The sequence below is a fragment of the Capsicum annuum genome, chromosome 7, assembly GCF_002878395.1.
Source record: "Capsicum annuum cultivar UCD-10X-F1 chromosome 7, UCD10Xv1.1, whole genome shotgun sequence".
NCBI lineage: Eukaryota > Viridiplantae > Streptophyta > Magnoliopsida > Solanales > Solanaceae > Capsicum > Capsicum annuum.
Window position 1 is genome coordinate 220,385,542 of NC_061117.1, and position 14,528 is coordinate 220,400,069.

Below are 14,528 nucleotides of genomic sequence, written 5' to 3' on the forward strand. Positions count from 1 at the left end.
AAATATGACAACTTACTTCATTCTTGAGATGTATGTGGTAGCAGTGCATAATATGTCTGAAAGAAGACAAGTAATTGAATGCACGAATATACGCATGGAGGGATAATATGATAATGATTATAAAAAATGATGATATTTTCACACGCTTATATGATTATAAGATATGCTAGAGAAAAATTCTCTACATTATATGTATGCCTCGATTTGCTTCTGAAGTAGCAAAATCTTGAAAGAGGTTATAAGCTATCATAATTTGATAGACTTAAGGCACGATTATATTCCATTCCTGGGGAATGAGAAACTTATTAATGCAAACGTGCACTTGATCACAACTCACCTCCGAAAGAGGTTGAATAATTTTGCAATCTACTTCTGAAGTAGTAAATCTGAAATTTATTCATGTAATAGTAAATCTGAAATTTACTAAAGAAAAAATACATGTCATGGTAAACTTGGAGTTTACTAGAATAAAAGTTCATAAATTGATATGAACGATTGTGACATCTCGAAGATGTGCATGTATTGAAGAACTAGAAGATTCTTCAAGAATTATTTATGTCGTTTGTTCTCATGACAAGTTGGTTGGACAAACTAATATTGGGATTGCATCCCTTCAAATCTGAAAATTATAAAAGGTGAATAAGGGCCCGTTCACCTATCATGTGATATGTTGAAAAGATGCATCAATAAGATGATCACATGTACATTCATGGTCAACCTACGTTTGACATTCATAAAGTTACTTGTTCAATATAAATTGAGCATAATTTTCAGATTGTGTAATCAAAGATAATTCATCTTGATGATGATAGTTTAGCATTGAATGTCTTCGATAAATATCTAAACTATTGTTAATGAGAACAAAACTTAATGTATTGGTCTGAAATATGATATATTGCAATAGTATTTGTATGCATTAGACCAATAAATTATAATTATTTCTTCCCTCTCAATTGGTTCAAGGTCGGGAACCAATTATTTCATCTAATAAGTTTGATGTGTGGTATATGATTAATGAATATACCATAATGCACAACGATAGATTCCTCAAAGAATTAGAGGATGTATGTTAGTTTTCATAACATAAGGGGGAAATTATAAGCGCTATGAATTATGTTAGGAATTATCACCATATCCTCATCCAAAAGATAATTCAAGTCAAATGCTGAAAACATCTCATATTAAGTGCAAGTGCTCTTATTTTGTGTTCCTAAAGGACAAAGTTTATGCATGCGTAAAGCGTGGTAGACTGATCGGTTCCAAATGAAATAGTCCTTGAAAAATTATGAGCGAATAATCATAATAAGAAGGCAATGAGCTCTTGAAGAGCCTACGACATACCACTTCATGAAACCTAATGAGAGGTTCATGTACCTAAAAATAATGAAGTGATGAGATCTCAAATGTTATGTCGCATTGTGAACCGATACAAAATGATATATCATCAATATCTTTGACACAATATTGGCGCAATATTGTTACAGATTACGAGGATCTGAATTCTACGTTTATTTAAGCATGCTGACGTAGAAACATTTATCAAGTGACATGAAATGATGCATTTTGGAAAACGTAAAACGTATTTGATTTGCAGTCCAGACACTTGAGGATATCACTCATGAAATGTTAAATATTGTCACTAGACAAAACTTATATGAAAACTTTTAAGGATTCAAACTGCTTGAAGCATATAAATGTTTCTGGGAAACTTATTTATAATCCTTATATTGTATAAGCTTATTGCTTGAACATCATTGGAACTCTTGGAGAGTTTTCAAAGCAATAGATTATTTGCTAAAATTCAAAATATATCGAATTGGATTGGTTATAAAGTATCATATCTTAGTGCAATTGATGCACTCATGTACCTTGCAAATACTACAAGGCCTATAGCCTTTTCAGTCAATTTGTTAGCAAGGTATATTTCTGCTCCTACTATGAGTCATTAAAATGGGATAAAACACATGATCTTGTTTTATTCTAAAGATTGCAGTCTCGGTCTTATTGGTTATGATGATGTTGAGTACTTATTTGACCCGCATAAAGCTCGGTCTTAAATAAGCTATATGTTCATATGTGGTTGTACTGTCATATCTTGAAGATATACAAAGAAGTCTATCGTATCCACTTCATCGAATCATGTTGAGATAACAGCTATTCATAAAGCAAGCCGAGAATGTGTATGGTTGAGGTCCATGATACATCTCATTCAAGAAAAATATGGTGTAAAATATGACAATCTACCCATAATTTTATACAGAGATAATTCAGCATATATAACACATCTTAAGGAAGGATTTATAAATGGAGATAGAACGAAACACATTTTGCCAAAGCTTTTCTACATACGTGAGTTACAAAAGAATGATGATATTAACGTGTAACAGATTTGTTCAACTGACAATGTGACTGATTTATTCACCAAATCTTCTCTAATTACAACTTTTAAGAAGATGCTGCACAAGATCGAGATGCAAAGGTCAAGGATGTTCTCATTAGGGGGAGCTAATATGCGTTGTACTCTTTTTCTCTTACGAGGTTTTGTCCCACTGGTTTTCCTTGTAGGGTTTTTAATGAGGCAACCGAAATGCGTATTATTAGAGATGTCTACTCATTTTCCTTCACTAGATTTTTTTTCCTACTGGATTTTTTCTAGTAAGGTTTTAACGAGGCACATTATCTACCAATTAGACATTCAAGGGGGAGTTTTATAAATTTATTTACATTATAGTGAATGTGTATCAAGATCTATCAAGATCTACTTTGATATATATTAGGATTTGAAGCATCCGTCTTTTACTCAGACTAGGAGTAAATTTTCCCTATAAATAGAGGGGTTTTGTTCATTATATTGACAATCTAATGATCTCTCATCCCTCAAGAGAAGAAATAAGAATCACTCTCTTTCTTCTCTCTACTCTTCTTCTTTATTCTTTCTTGTTTTATAACATATTCAAATTAGATATAAATGTTGATGATTTTCTCCTTTTTCTCTCTCCCCAGTATCTCACCTCTCTTTTTTTCTGTTCTATATCTTTCGTGTTTTTTTTTTTTTGAAATTTTATATTTTATCTTATTTTCATTTTTTTTCCTGAAATTTCATTTGTATTTGTATAAATGGATCTGTATATTATTTGTATTTGGTTTAGTCTATCATATATAAAATATAAAATACTTTATTTGTATTTGTATGACAAACTTATCATTCGTAATTGCCTTTGTAATTTTATATGCATACAAGTTTCTTCAAATTCTTCTTCCAATTCATGCGAAAAAAGGTTTCAATATATATACTATATAATGTTTGTATGTATGTATGTATGTGTGTGTGTCTGTCTATATGTATTCTTTTTTTGTTAGTTACACACAAGTATATATATCATGTCAATTTTTTTTCTATACAAATAACCGTCATATACAATTAGAAAGTTGTCATGTATTGGCATATACTACATAAACACATATAAAATATACATATAAGTTGTATAATTAGTTTTTCTTTTGTATAAAATATACTGACGCATATTTTATACATTACATATAGATATACAATTATCATGTGTTTGTACATAACTCAAAGGTATTTTGTATAAATTATATTTAGTCATAAAGTGAATTTGTTTGTATATTTCTATCAGTACGTTTGTATTTTTGAATTTATTTTGATTTTCACATACATTTTGAATTTGTATATATTTATACATTTATTTTATATGTTTATAAAAATAATCTGAATTTATATTTATTTTATACATTTGAATTTGCATCAACTTGTATTTATCTTGAAGGTATGAGTTGTAACCGTTTGTATTTGTATTTGAATGTAAAATTCAGAGCTAATTTCATTTGTATTAATTTATATTTGTATTGTTACTCATAGCTAATTTTCATAAATAAATACATTGAATGTATAAATACACTAAAATTATATTTTAAATTTTGAAGTCACACGAAGAAATCAGAAAAAATTTAGTTTGAATTCGATTTTTGTATTTCAAAAATTAAAAGGTAAGTTATAACATTCTTTTATCTCTAAATATAAATAAAATAGTAGTAATAAAACCTGTTAGTTAATATTTATATATTACAGTCCTAAATACATTTAATCACTAACTAAAATCTATAAAATGTAATCTCTAAAAGTTAGACTAAGAGGGTGTTTAGATAGGATAAAAATCTGGTCAAACTAGATTTTAATCACTTTTTTAATTTTTTTAGGTGTTTGGTAAAATTAAAAAGAGCTTAAAAAAAGCTAAAAGTAGAATAAAAAAAAGCAAAAATTGAGAAACTGAATACCCCCAACTTTTTACTTTTTAGATTAATTTTTTTTTAGATTTAACCAAAATATTTACTTTTTTATCCCTTATATTTTCTTCTAATTCCAACAATACCCTAAAATTTGTAGCCCTTATTGATTTTTCTTTCTTTTTCTTTTTGCCATTTTTTTCCCATCTTTTTCCTCCAATTTTCTCTTCATCTTTCTTCTTTATTTAAAGAGAATCCATCATTACACAAGAAAATACTAAAAAAATTTATTGCCAAATTGAGCTTGTGGTAAGTTCTTTTCTATCCGTTCATATAGAATCTCTGCATTTTATTTAAATTTAAAAAGATTCTTTTTAATAGTTTGTTTTATTCCTAAATTTTTTTTGTTGTTTACAAGCTTGCAAATTGCAATATAATACTATATTTATAGAAAAAATATCTTAAAATTTTTATTTTTTAATATTTAAAAATAAAAAAGTAACTTATATTTATAAATTGACCCGGCATAATCACTTTACGCTGAAAGTGTATTTAAATAGGAATTATTTTTGAAGTATTAGAATTAAAAGTCATAAATAATTCACGTTATTATGTGTTAACAGCTTTAAGGATATTTAAGTCATTTTGACAACAAAAAAGTGATTGACAACACTTGTTTACCAAACACATCAACATATTTTTTTCAGTTTCAGCACTTCTATTCAAATACTTATCTGCTTAATTTAAAAGTACTTATTTTAAACTTTTAATCACTTAAGCTAAAAAATATTTTTTTTAATCCTAACCAAACGGGCGCTAACAAGCTAGTTAAAAAGGATATAAGTTGACTATATATATAAAAAAAAAAAAATCTTTTAAACTGTTGTTTTGAGAAATAATTAAGGACTTCGATTTATCATGTCATTTAATTTTTCCTTTTAGATGAGGATTTGATTTGATTTGGACTTTTGGTCCATCTTGACTTTAGGAAACCCAGTTTTAAAGAAAAAAGGCAAGCCCACAAAGTCAGCCTGGGCCACTGAGCTACAGTGTAATTTTTGGCTGAAGAATGTTCGACTAGCCACCTTGTACTAGGTAGGTCTTTTTTATTTTTGATTTCTCATCTGATATTCGGTATTTGTATTGGAACCCGACTAATTTGAATTCGCATCGGGTAGGATCCACTCGGGAATTGTGCTCCCTACCGAAGATTTTTCCATATTCAGAGCTCGAATCAGAGACCTCTGGTTGAAGAAGAAACAACCTCATCTATTGCACCACATCCTTTAGTGGTACTACGTAGCTCTAATCTTATTTTAAAAGAAATAATCCCAAACCTTAATAACTACAAGGAAATTAAATTCTTTAAGGATACACAATAAACTTTATGAATTCAGAAGAAACTTTGATTTAAATATTATTGGTTAAGCATGCCTGTTTACCTACAAATACCGGTCTAATTACTCTATGTTAAGAACACAGTGAATAACACGTATAACTTCGTTTTTATGGAACTTTAATGATGTGATGCTACAACTATATTTATATATGTACGACTTTAGTACTCTGCCAAGTGCCAAATGCAAATATAAATATAACCGCAGAACAAAAAGAAAAACGTGAAGGTTAAAAAACACATTCAAAGTAATCTTATTTTTTTAATTATCGATATGTAAGTTTCCGATCTGATTTATCATCAATAATTTACTAAAATATGCTTTAATTATCAATTGTTCTCACATTTCCTACATGAAAATATCATCATCGCTCAACTAGGGAAAATGAATAACTGATAGTTGAGGTGTGTTTGATAAATAATTTGGCGATAATTTGTATATGAAGTCAAAAAATGAAGATATTTTAAGTGTATTTTTTTAACTATTACTAATTGAAAAGAAAAAAGAACTTGGATGCACCTAAGGATAGCCTAGTAGCAAATTAAGTGGGTTGAATACTTGAGGTCTCCGGTGTCAGGTTCTAGCTAGACAAAATAATTGTATCCATTTGTCCTAACTAGTTATCTAATATATCTTCTTCGATAAAAAACACTAGGTGATTCTTCAACTGTATTGGCTTGGTGGGCAGAGTTATTTGATATTCATTGTTGGACAAAAATACACTAGATGATTTTTTCTGTCTATCTTAGCTTGATCAATAGAGTTACTTGATATCTGTTATTGGTGGAAGGTGATCGATGTCTCGTGAATTTAGTCAATGTGCATGAAAACTGATCCGAACACGAAACTATTTCCCCAAAAAGAAGGAATAAAGATATTGGACATGCAGGATACGGATCTTTTGTACAAGTATGACCATGTCAAAGTGGGCTGGACTATTCCTAAGATCCAGGGGCTTAAAGTTGGACCTTGACTATGAGACTTTATTAAGAAAGCCCAAAGACAAAAAGAGTCACTTTCACTTCACTAAATTGGAGATAGTACCTCCTTATCTAAGTATGCATGTGCTAAGATAGTCAACTGTAAGGAGACAATCCAACTAAGCCTTCAACTTTTTCATTTCTATATAAATCACTATAAACAAATTAATATAAGCTCTCTTTGTTACTCAATTGTCCTTTTGTCCCTTTCTGATGTAATAAATATTGGTCAAAGCCCTTCTTTTCAAGTAATCCTTCACTTGAATTAAGACTAGAGCGAGTAAACACTCCACACTCCACATGATAGCCAATTTACTTTGAACATTTACATTCACATAATTAACATTGCTTAATATATATATATATATATATATATATCAAGTCATTTAAACACACAATTGTCATAATAAATAGTATTAGCAAGCTATTAAATATTTTAAAACCATAGAGTTAAAATCTAAGCATTGATATTTGAAGTCGTTATTCCAAAATTTAAAATCAATAAAATCGAAAATCTAACTACATTTTTATACTCATACCTTGCAAGAGCAGAGTTTTCGGGTTCGAGTTTTGGATATGGAAAAATCTTTGATAGGGAGCGTTTTCCTCCGATGGGGTCCTACATGAAGCAAATTCAGATTAATCGAACTTCGATGCGGGTACCGAACATCAAATGAGAACAAAAAAAATTACATCCAATAATTTTAAATTAGTGATTTTAAACTTTTGACCTCTAACTCTCATGAACAAACTTTCAAGGTTAATGGCCAAAATCACATCAGCCACCTCAGCTAAAAGGAATGCCATATCAGCAAATAGTTTAAGGCTTTTTATGGTTTACATAGTGAAAATTATTTTATTTATTTGTTACTATTTTATTTTTAAAATCAGACCGCATGAATTTTAATTAACATATTAAAATGTATCTTTTTATTATATTAATATGTGAAAAATCACAACTTATAACATTTCTTATATAATTTATGATAATTTAAATTTAAAAATTTAAATTATTCATTTTAAAATACTAATTAACATTTATACTTAGCGAAATAGTAGTAATAAGTTAAAGTAAATAGATGGTTAGTACATGTAATTACGACTTTTTAACGTACTCTTTTTACAGATCACGCGCCACTACTGCGCAGCTTTCCATGATATGCGTGGAAGCATCTTTAGCTAAGATTATCGAAAATGCGGCTAACGAGGAAGAACAATTGCCCACCCTCTCTTTCAGCGCGTTCATACACTCAACATATTGTATATCTCGTTTCTCGATTGATGTGGCACCTTTAGTATTTTGAGATTCACTCAAGTTTCTCATTTTTCCTTGAAGTTTATCTGTATGTTTTTAAATATTTTAGGTTGTTAATTATCATAATTTGTAATAGTAATTTTTTTACAGTTTTTATATATAAGTTTTAATTTATAGAAGTTTGAATATCAAAAAATTCAATTGTATGTCTCGAAAAGGTATCAACCATCGGTGATTAGTGACGGATCCAGACTTTTCACCAAGTGAATTCAATATATAAAAAGTATATTCAACTATTTTATGGTTGATACTGGCTGCTAATAAAATAAAGCCTTGCAAGGACATGCGACATAGGTGTTAAGAATTGAACCCACTACCGTTGGGTTGGATGTTATATTTGTTCATAATGGGTTCAATATATAATATATACCTTTTTAAGTTTGTAAAAACTGATTATATATACAGAGTAATATTTTGACGAAGTGGGTTCATATGAACTTATTAGAACCTATGTGGGCCCGTCCGTGCCGGTGCATATTTTTGTAAGAATGAATCTCGATGTTAGGAGGAGTACGTCATGGGAAATAATACGTCAACTGTTCTACTCGAAATATCTTTTAACAATGGAAGAAATTTATTTTTGTTTTTTTATATTCACATTTTTTTCTCTCATGGCGCTATGAGTTTTGTAACCGGAACCTTCATTAGAAATTCAATTTAGAGCTATAAGATTGTCTTCATTAATTTTTGGTGTCTGTAAGATGAGAGGGTATAGAGTACTTGACAATATTGGCGTTTGACATTCACGCATACTTGTATCGCGTGGGTCAGACATTTGATCACGTCTTTTTACCAGTCACGTGCACCCTTGGAGTTTTGTGTTTTACCTCGTCTCTGTCAATCTTTACTCCCCACGTGGATGGTCCACAATTTGACACAAAACTTCGACTTAATAACGGAATTGCCACTAAATCCAAGCACAAAATGTCAGGTGAAAATAAATGGTGGGGTCCATTCTGGGTAATTTTACAATAGATTTACCTGCAGTGGACAAAGTTTCTATAATTAGTCAAACTAAGAGGAAAGTGAAAGGTCTGATTTTGCACAAGTAGTACTTAAGAGGAAAGTAAAAATTGATTTTGCACAAATAGGTCATATTGTACTTTGAGTAGTTTTGTAAATATCCAGTATTGGACAGTTTACTATGGGACTTAGGCTTCTTAAAAGGTAACGGAATCGTGCAAAAGATTTTGTTAGGTAAGGTGAAAATTAGCCCTCGATTGTAAAGATGAAAAGGAGCTTGATTGCAAGACTCATATCATTGAGTAGGCATTGAAATTAACGGTATAATAATTTTGTACTATATTTATCAAGATATGGACACCCCCTAGTCCCCTACAATAGGAATCCTAGTTAAGAATATGGTAATTTTGTGCCCTTTGGCAGCTGGCTCAGGTCACTGATATATCATTATCGGGCCACGTTCATGAAGTAATTATTTATCAAATAACATAATAGTAAAAACATTTACACCACTTTATCTCATTTCATCAAATCAATAGGTCTTAATAGGTGAAGAAGGCAATTAGTTCATCGTGAAAATGATAAGAACCAAAAATGAAAGAAAGCATGTGCAATGCAAGCTACAGATGGTGTTCAATGGGGTCCAAAAAGTCGAAAATGATTGGGTGGTCCATAGTCATGAAGCTAACGTACGAAACTAATTGACAAAATCACTTGAAAACTTTTTTTGGTTTGTAAAACATGTTCTGTCCTGCAACGTAACGTTTCGTTGTTACATTATAGAGTTCCCACTTCCCATAACAACTCAATTACCTAAGGAGAAAATAAGAGAGAAATCATGTAAGTAATTGTTTATTTTTAATTAGAGGTTTTGAGTTTGAGTTTCTTTGGATGCGGAGTCGTCTTTATCAGGGATAGGGGGCGGACCTGGTTCAAATTGGTGGTGTTCCGGCATTCATTAAACTCGATCATTAACGGAGCTAGAAATTTTAGGAAGAGTGTTCAATAAAATAGAAGCTCCTTTAAAATTATTAAAATGATTGCAGCTGCTGGGGATTGAAACCATGTACTACCACTAAATTACATATTCCTCATATGTGTTAAGGTTATTCAAATCTTTATATTTAACCAAGAATAGCATTTTATCTATATACACGATATAATCTTCTGATAAAGGTTGTTCATCTGACCACCCTTGGTACAAGGTGGCTCCGTCCCTAAACTCGACACAGAATAAGTATAATTATATAAAAAATATATAAAGATTGATATAAGATGAAAAAAACACCCTCAAAATAAAAAAAGATAGCTGATTGCTTTGGTTTTCATACGAAATTTTAAAGCTCTGAATATATCCACAATGCCTTAATTCTGAGTTCGCCACTAATTAAGGAACGTTTTACTCTCCAACATAGAACTTTCCTATGCGAGTCCAGATTTAGTGAAGTTTCAGTATGGTTAGAGAACAAATGTTTCTAGGTCCTCAAGTGGGGCTCTTTGTTAGCCAGTGGGTTATAGCTCAAATGCTCAATTCTTTTTCCTTTTTGTTTTTTTTTGTTTTTGTCTCAATCAATCCTAGAGCATTTATGATATTTAATAGGGAAATGAGACCTTTCATGGGTTTTACTAATAATCCTAGCATGAATCAACTTAAACAATTGTATCACAAGCTCAAAGGCCTTAACAAATGTTTTCTTGTTAGGCTTATGAAGTTCAGGAGTTGGAAGCAACAAAGAAAGAATTAGGCGGTATGGTGTAAGATCAAGAAGTATTTATCTCAAATTTAACTTTATTTTTTCAATTATTATAGTCTTAAAGAATTTTATTGCATATATTGTTGTTGTTGTTTTACAATTATTAAAATACTTAATTGATTTAGTGAAGTCTACGAGCGACAAAAGATAGTCTAGATAGACACTCATATAATTAATATTACTGCATATTCTTCTTAAAACTAGCACATAAAGATCGGAGATTTGTTCTTATCAGCAAGCTCAAAAATCTCTCTTTTATTTCTCCTTTCTGTCACAAATGTGATGCTCTGGATAGAAGCTGATCAGTCAAGTAGAACTAACATGCTTTCGGGTTGTCAATCTTTTAAAGATTAGGTGCATATGACATTTAAGAAAACTTCACATCAAACACATAAGAAGAAAATAATGAGTTTTATAAGACATATCTCAAATTCTCATAACAGTCACACTTTTGAATCTCGATAAAATGTAGCTCAAAAACAAATCCATTCGAACATAGTTCCAAAGTAGACACAAACAATACTAGTCATGAACTTTGATCTTGACACAACTAAATTGATTAGGCTAGTTTCTCCACTTCTTGTTTTGCATTTTGTGACCTTAGGTGCAATTAACTTTATGACGTAATGGTAAACAACTTTTTTGCACTATTAAATTTGATTAGAGATAACATAGGTTAGGAGGGCAAGGCTACAAGAAAGGGGAGCCCATATCCCATCTTTTCATCTCTCTGCACACCACAGTCCATAAACCGCACACACGCACAAACCTCTTCTACTCATTACCCCACACCTTGCCGCACACAGCTAATATTTCCTTTCTTCATTTTTATTTTTATTTATAAATATTTAATTAATAAAATAATATATATTATTTATTTTATTCTTATTATTAAATACTTTTTTCATTTCTTTTTATATATTTTCTTTTAAATCGAATCATATAAATTTTGATAAATATTTTAATATATATTTCGTAATTAAATTGAAGAAACGTAAAAATTGTAATTTCTAGTAGTTTTTACATAATTTTTAAATATTTATATTTTAATTTAAAAATTTAATCTAATTTAATTAAATTGACTTACAAAAAATAAAGAAAACATATAAAAAAAATGAAGGAAATATTATACATCCATTTTAAAGGTATTGTATTTATTATATTTAGAAAATAATATAATAAAATTATATATTATTTATTATTTTTTAATATGTGTGTCAAATAAAAAATGTTCGGACTATGCACTATGGACTATGGAGTATTACACTAGGCTACAAATGAACGCAAAATATCACACCACTGTCAATTTTTGGGCTTAATGGACTTGGAGTACACCAAAACCCATCACCCCACAGCAAATACAACAAGTGAGTTCTTTATCTGTTTCACTTGTACCAATTCTTCATCATCATCATCTTCATCTTCATCTTCATTTTCTTCAATGAAGTTCTCTAAATCAATTCTAAGTCCTGGTCGTGCACGTGATGGGCCTCTTTCTCTTCCCACTTCCCTTAGCCGGAGACTCCGTGCTAACGGAAGTATAAAATGCGGACATGGTCAAGCCTCTCCAATGTTTCCGAATACTTCGGGGAAGAAACGCGGGTCCGGGTTTGAGAACCCGGAGCCTACTTCCCCGAAGGTAACGTGTATTGGACAAGTTCGAGTGAAGACGAAGAAGAAAGTGAAGCAAACAAGGAGTTTGTCGAGAAGGAGAAGTGGGAGTGGTGAAGTGAGTTTTAGGAAAATTGAACAACAAGTCTCTGAGGCATTTAATCAAACAGATGATAGGCTATTGTTGAGGAATCAGAGGTATTCGCAGGGGAACTCCAGCGTTCATTATCAACAACAAGAATGCGTTTCGCATAGAAATCAGAGATGGGTTCATCTCCCATTGACGATTTGTGAAGCCTTGAGGGCGTTTGGGGCGGAGTTTAGTTGCTTGTTTCCGTGTAAGTCTTCGTGTTTTTCGACTAATGAAAGGGAAAAGGAAGGGAAAGGGGAAAATAATGAGCACCAGAGATCGTGTGGGGCTGTTTTTGCTAGGTGGTTAGTAGCGGTACAAGATGGGGAAGGAGGGAAAAGGAGGGATATTGAGTTGGTGGTAGCTAGTGGTGGTGAAGAAGAAAGCTCAGAGTCAGGGAAGCATGGAACGATGAGGAGTTCAAGAAGGCATGTGTTTGAAGATATTGAGTTCAACGATGCAATAGAAGGGGGAGATAATGAAGGGAAAGGTCGAGTGGGTATTTGTATTCCGCCTAAGAATGCTTTGCTTCTTATGAGATGCAGATCTGATCCTTTGAAAATGGCTGACCTTACTAATCGATTCAGGGAGTCTTCAACCGTTATGAAACACGAAGAATTTGACGAGGAGGAAGATGCTGGAGAACTAGAAAAATTTGGAGAAAATAAGCGTATACAAGTAGTAGAAAGTCGTAAATGTGAACCCGGTGATGTTGTTGAAGCGACGGAGAAATTGTGCAAAATGACAGCTGAAACTAGTCTTTCAGTAGATCTCAATGAAATCGAAGAGAATCCGGAAGAGATAGAGGTCATGGAAATCGAGGAAGAAGAGCATGAAACTTGTGAATTAGCAGCAGATATCGAGGTAGAAGTTGACAAGATAGAGTCTCTTGTTGCAGAATTTGAATCTCTTGAACGGGTAAATCGAACGGAAGACAGTGAACAGATGGAACAAGGAGAAGAAAAACTGAATGTTTCGAGCCATTCGTCTTTGTTAGAAAACTCGAAGGAGGATGAAGAATTAGAACTAGTAACTGAAGAAGCTAAATTGGAATTGGAAGAAGAAAGATTCAAGTCATTCATAATGAAAGAGATCGAGGAAATACTAATGCTGGAGAGCACAGAAATGAACTCCGCAATGTCTCAACAACAATCTGAACAGGATGAACAATCTGAAGAAAACACACCCATTGTAGTACAAAATGATGAACAAATCGAAGACGAGAAGCAAATAGAACAACCCAAAGATCCTGAAAACGAAGAAAAAGAATCCGTTTTGCCCGAATGTTTGTTACTAATGATGTGTGAACCGAAGTTATCAATGGAAGTATCGAAAGAAACTTGGGTATGCAGAAGGGACTTTCTGAGATGGTTACCCGAGCGAAAACAACAAGCCAAACCACCCAAAAAGGAACTTCCTGAAGATCCACCCAAAAGGCGGAGGAGCACTGATAGTAAACCGAGCAAACACATGTTGCAACCACCACGATCATCGTGCTCTTTACCCGCGGCCACGGGGATGTCAATGGCTACTATGATTGAGCAGAAGCTAGTGAATGCAGCTGCTTACGAGCCCTTTGTGTTGACAAGGTGCAAATCGGAGCCAATGAGGACTGCAGCGGCTAAGCTGACACCGGAGAATTGTTGCTGGAAGAATAGAAAGATTGAGCCTCATCGGCCCGCTACATTCGGGGCGGCTGGAGTCGGGTTTTGAGCTGATCCGAATTGTTGTGTTTATTGGATACAAAGTAGTCTAGCAGTGTGTCTAGCTTGTACATTTTCTTTAAAATTTCATCAGTAAATTTTGTTAGTTGAAATTGTCAATTTTGGTCTTTGTTTTTTCAATCGATGTCCGGTATCATATAATTAGTTTAGATTCATATCGAGAAGTTTCACCTTAAGGTAAAGCATTAGTCTAGTCAAGAATAAATGAGCATTTTTTCTCCTTTCTGGTCAACAGTGAATTTTACTAAGTTGGTATTTTCTTTAATATCCAGTCTGGAAAAATGAAAAATGAATTGTATACATTAATGAGGAAACAACAGATATTCTTGTAAAAATGGTCTTGTGGCTACTTGGTCCAAGTGTTAATGGGCAACTGTGCTCTGAATTAACATCAATTTGTTGGGGAGGT

The 14,528-nt window shown here is 32.0% G+C and overlaps 1 protein-coding gene across 1 annotated transcript; it reads left to right on the top strand.

Moving 5' to 3' along the window:
- Window positions 1-11,889: 11,889 nt before the first annotated feature.
- LOC107878630 lies at window positions 11,890-14,239 on the top strand. Its single transcript, XM_016725687.2, has one exon. It carries the CDS (start codon window positions 11,973-11,975, stop codon window positions 14,106-14,108), a length of 2,136 nt encoding a protein of 711 aa, XP_016581173.1. The 5' UTR covers window positions 11,890-11,972; the 3' UTR covers window positions 14,109-14,239.
- Window positions 14,240-14,528: the final 289 nt, after the last annotated feature.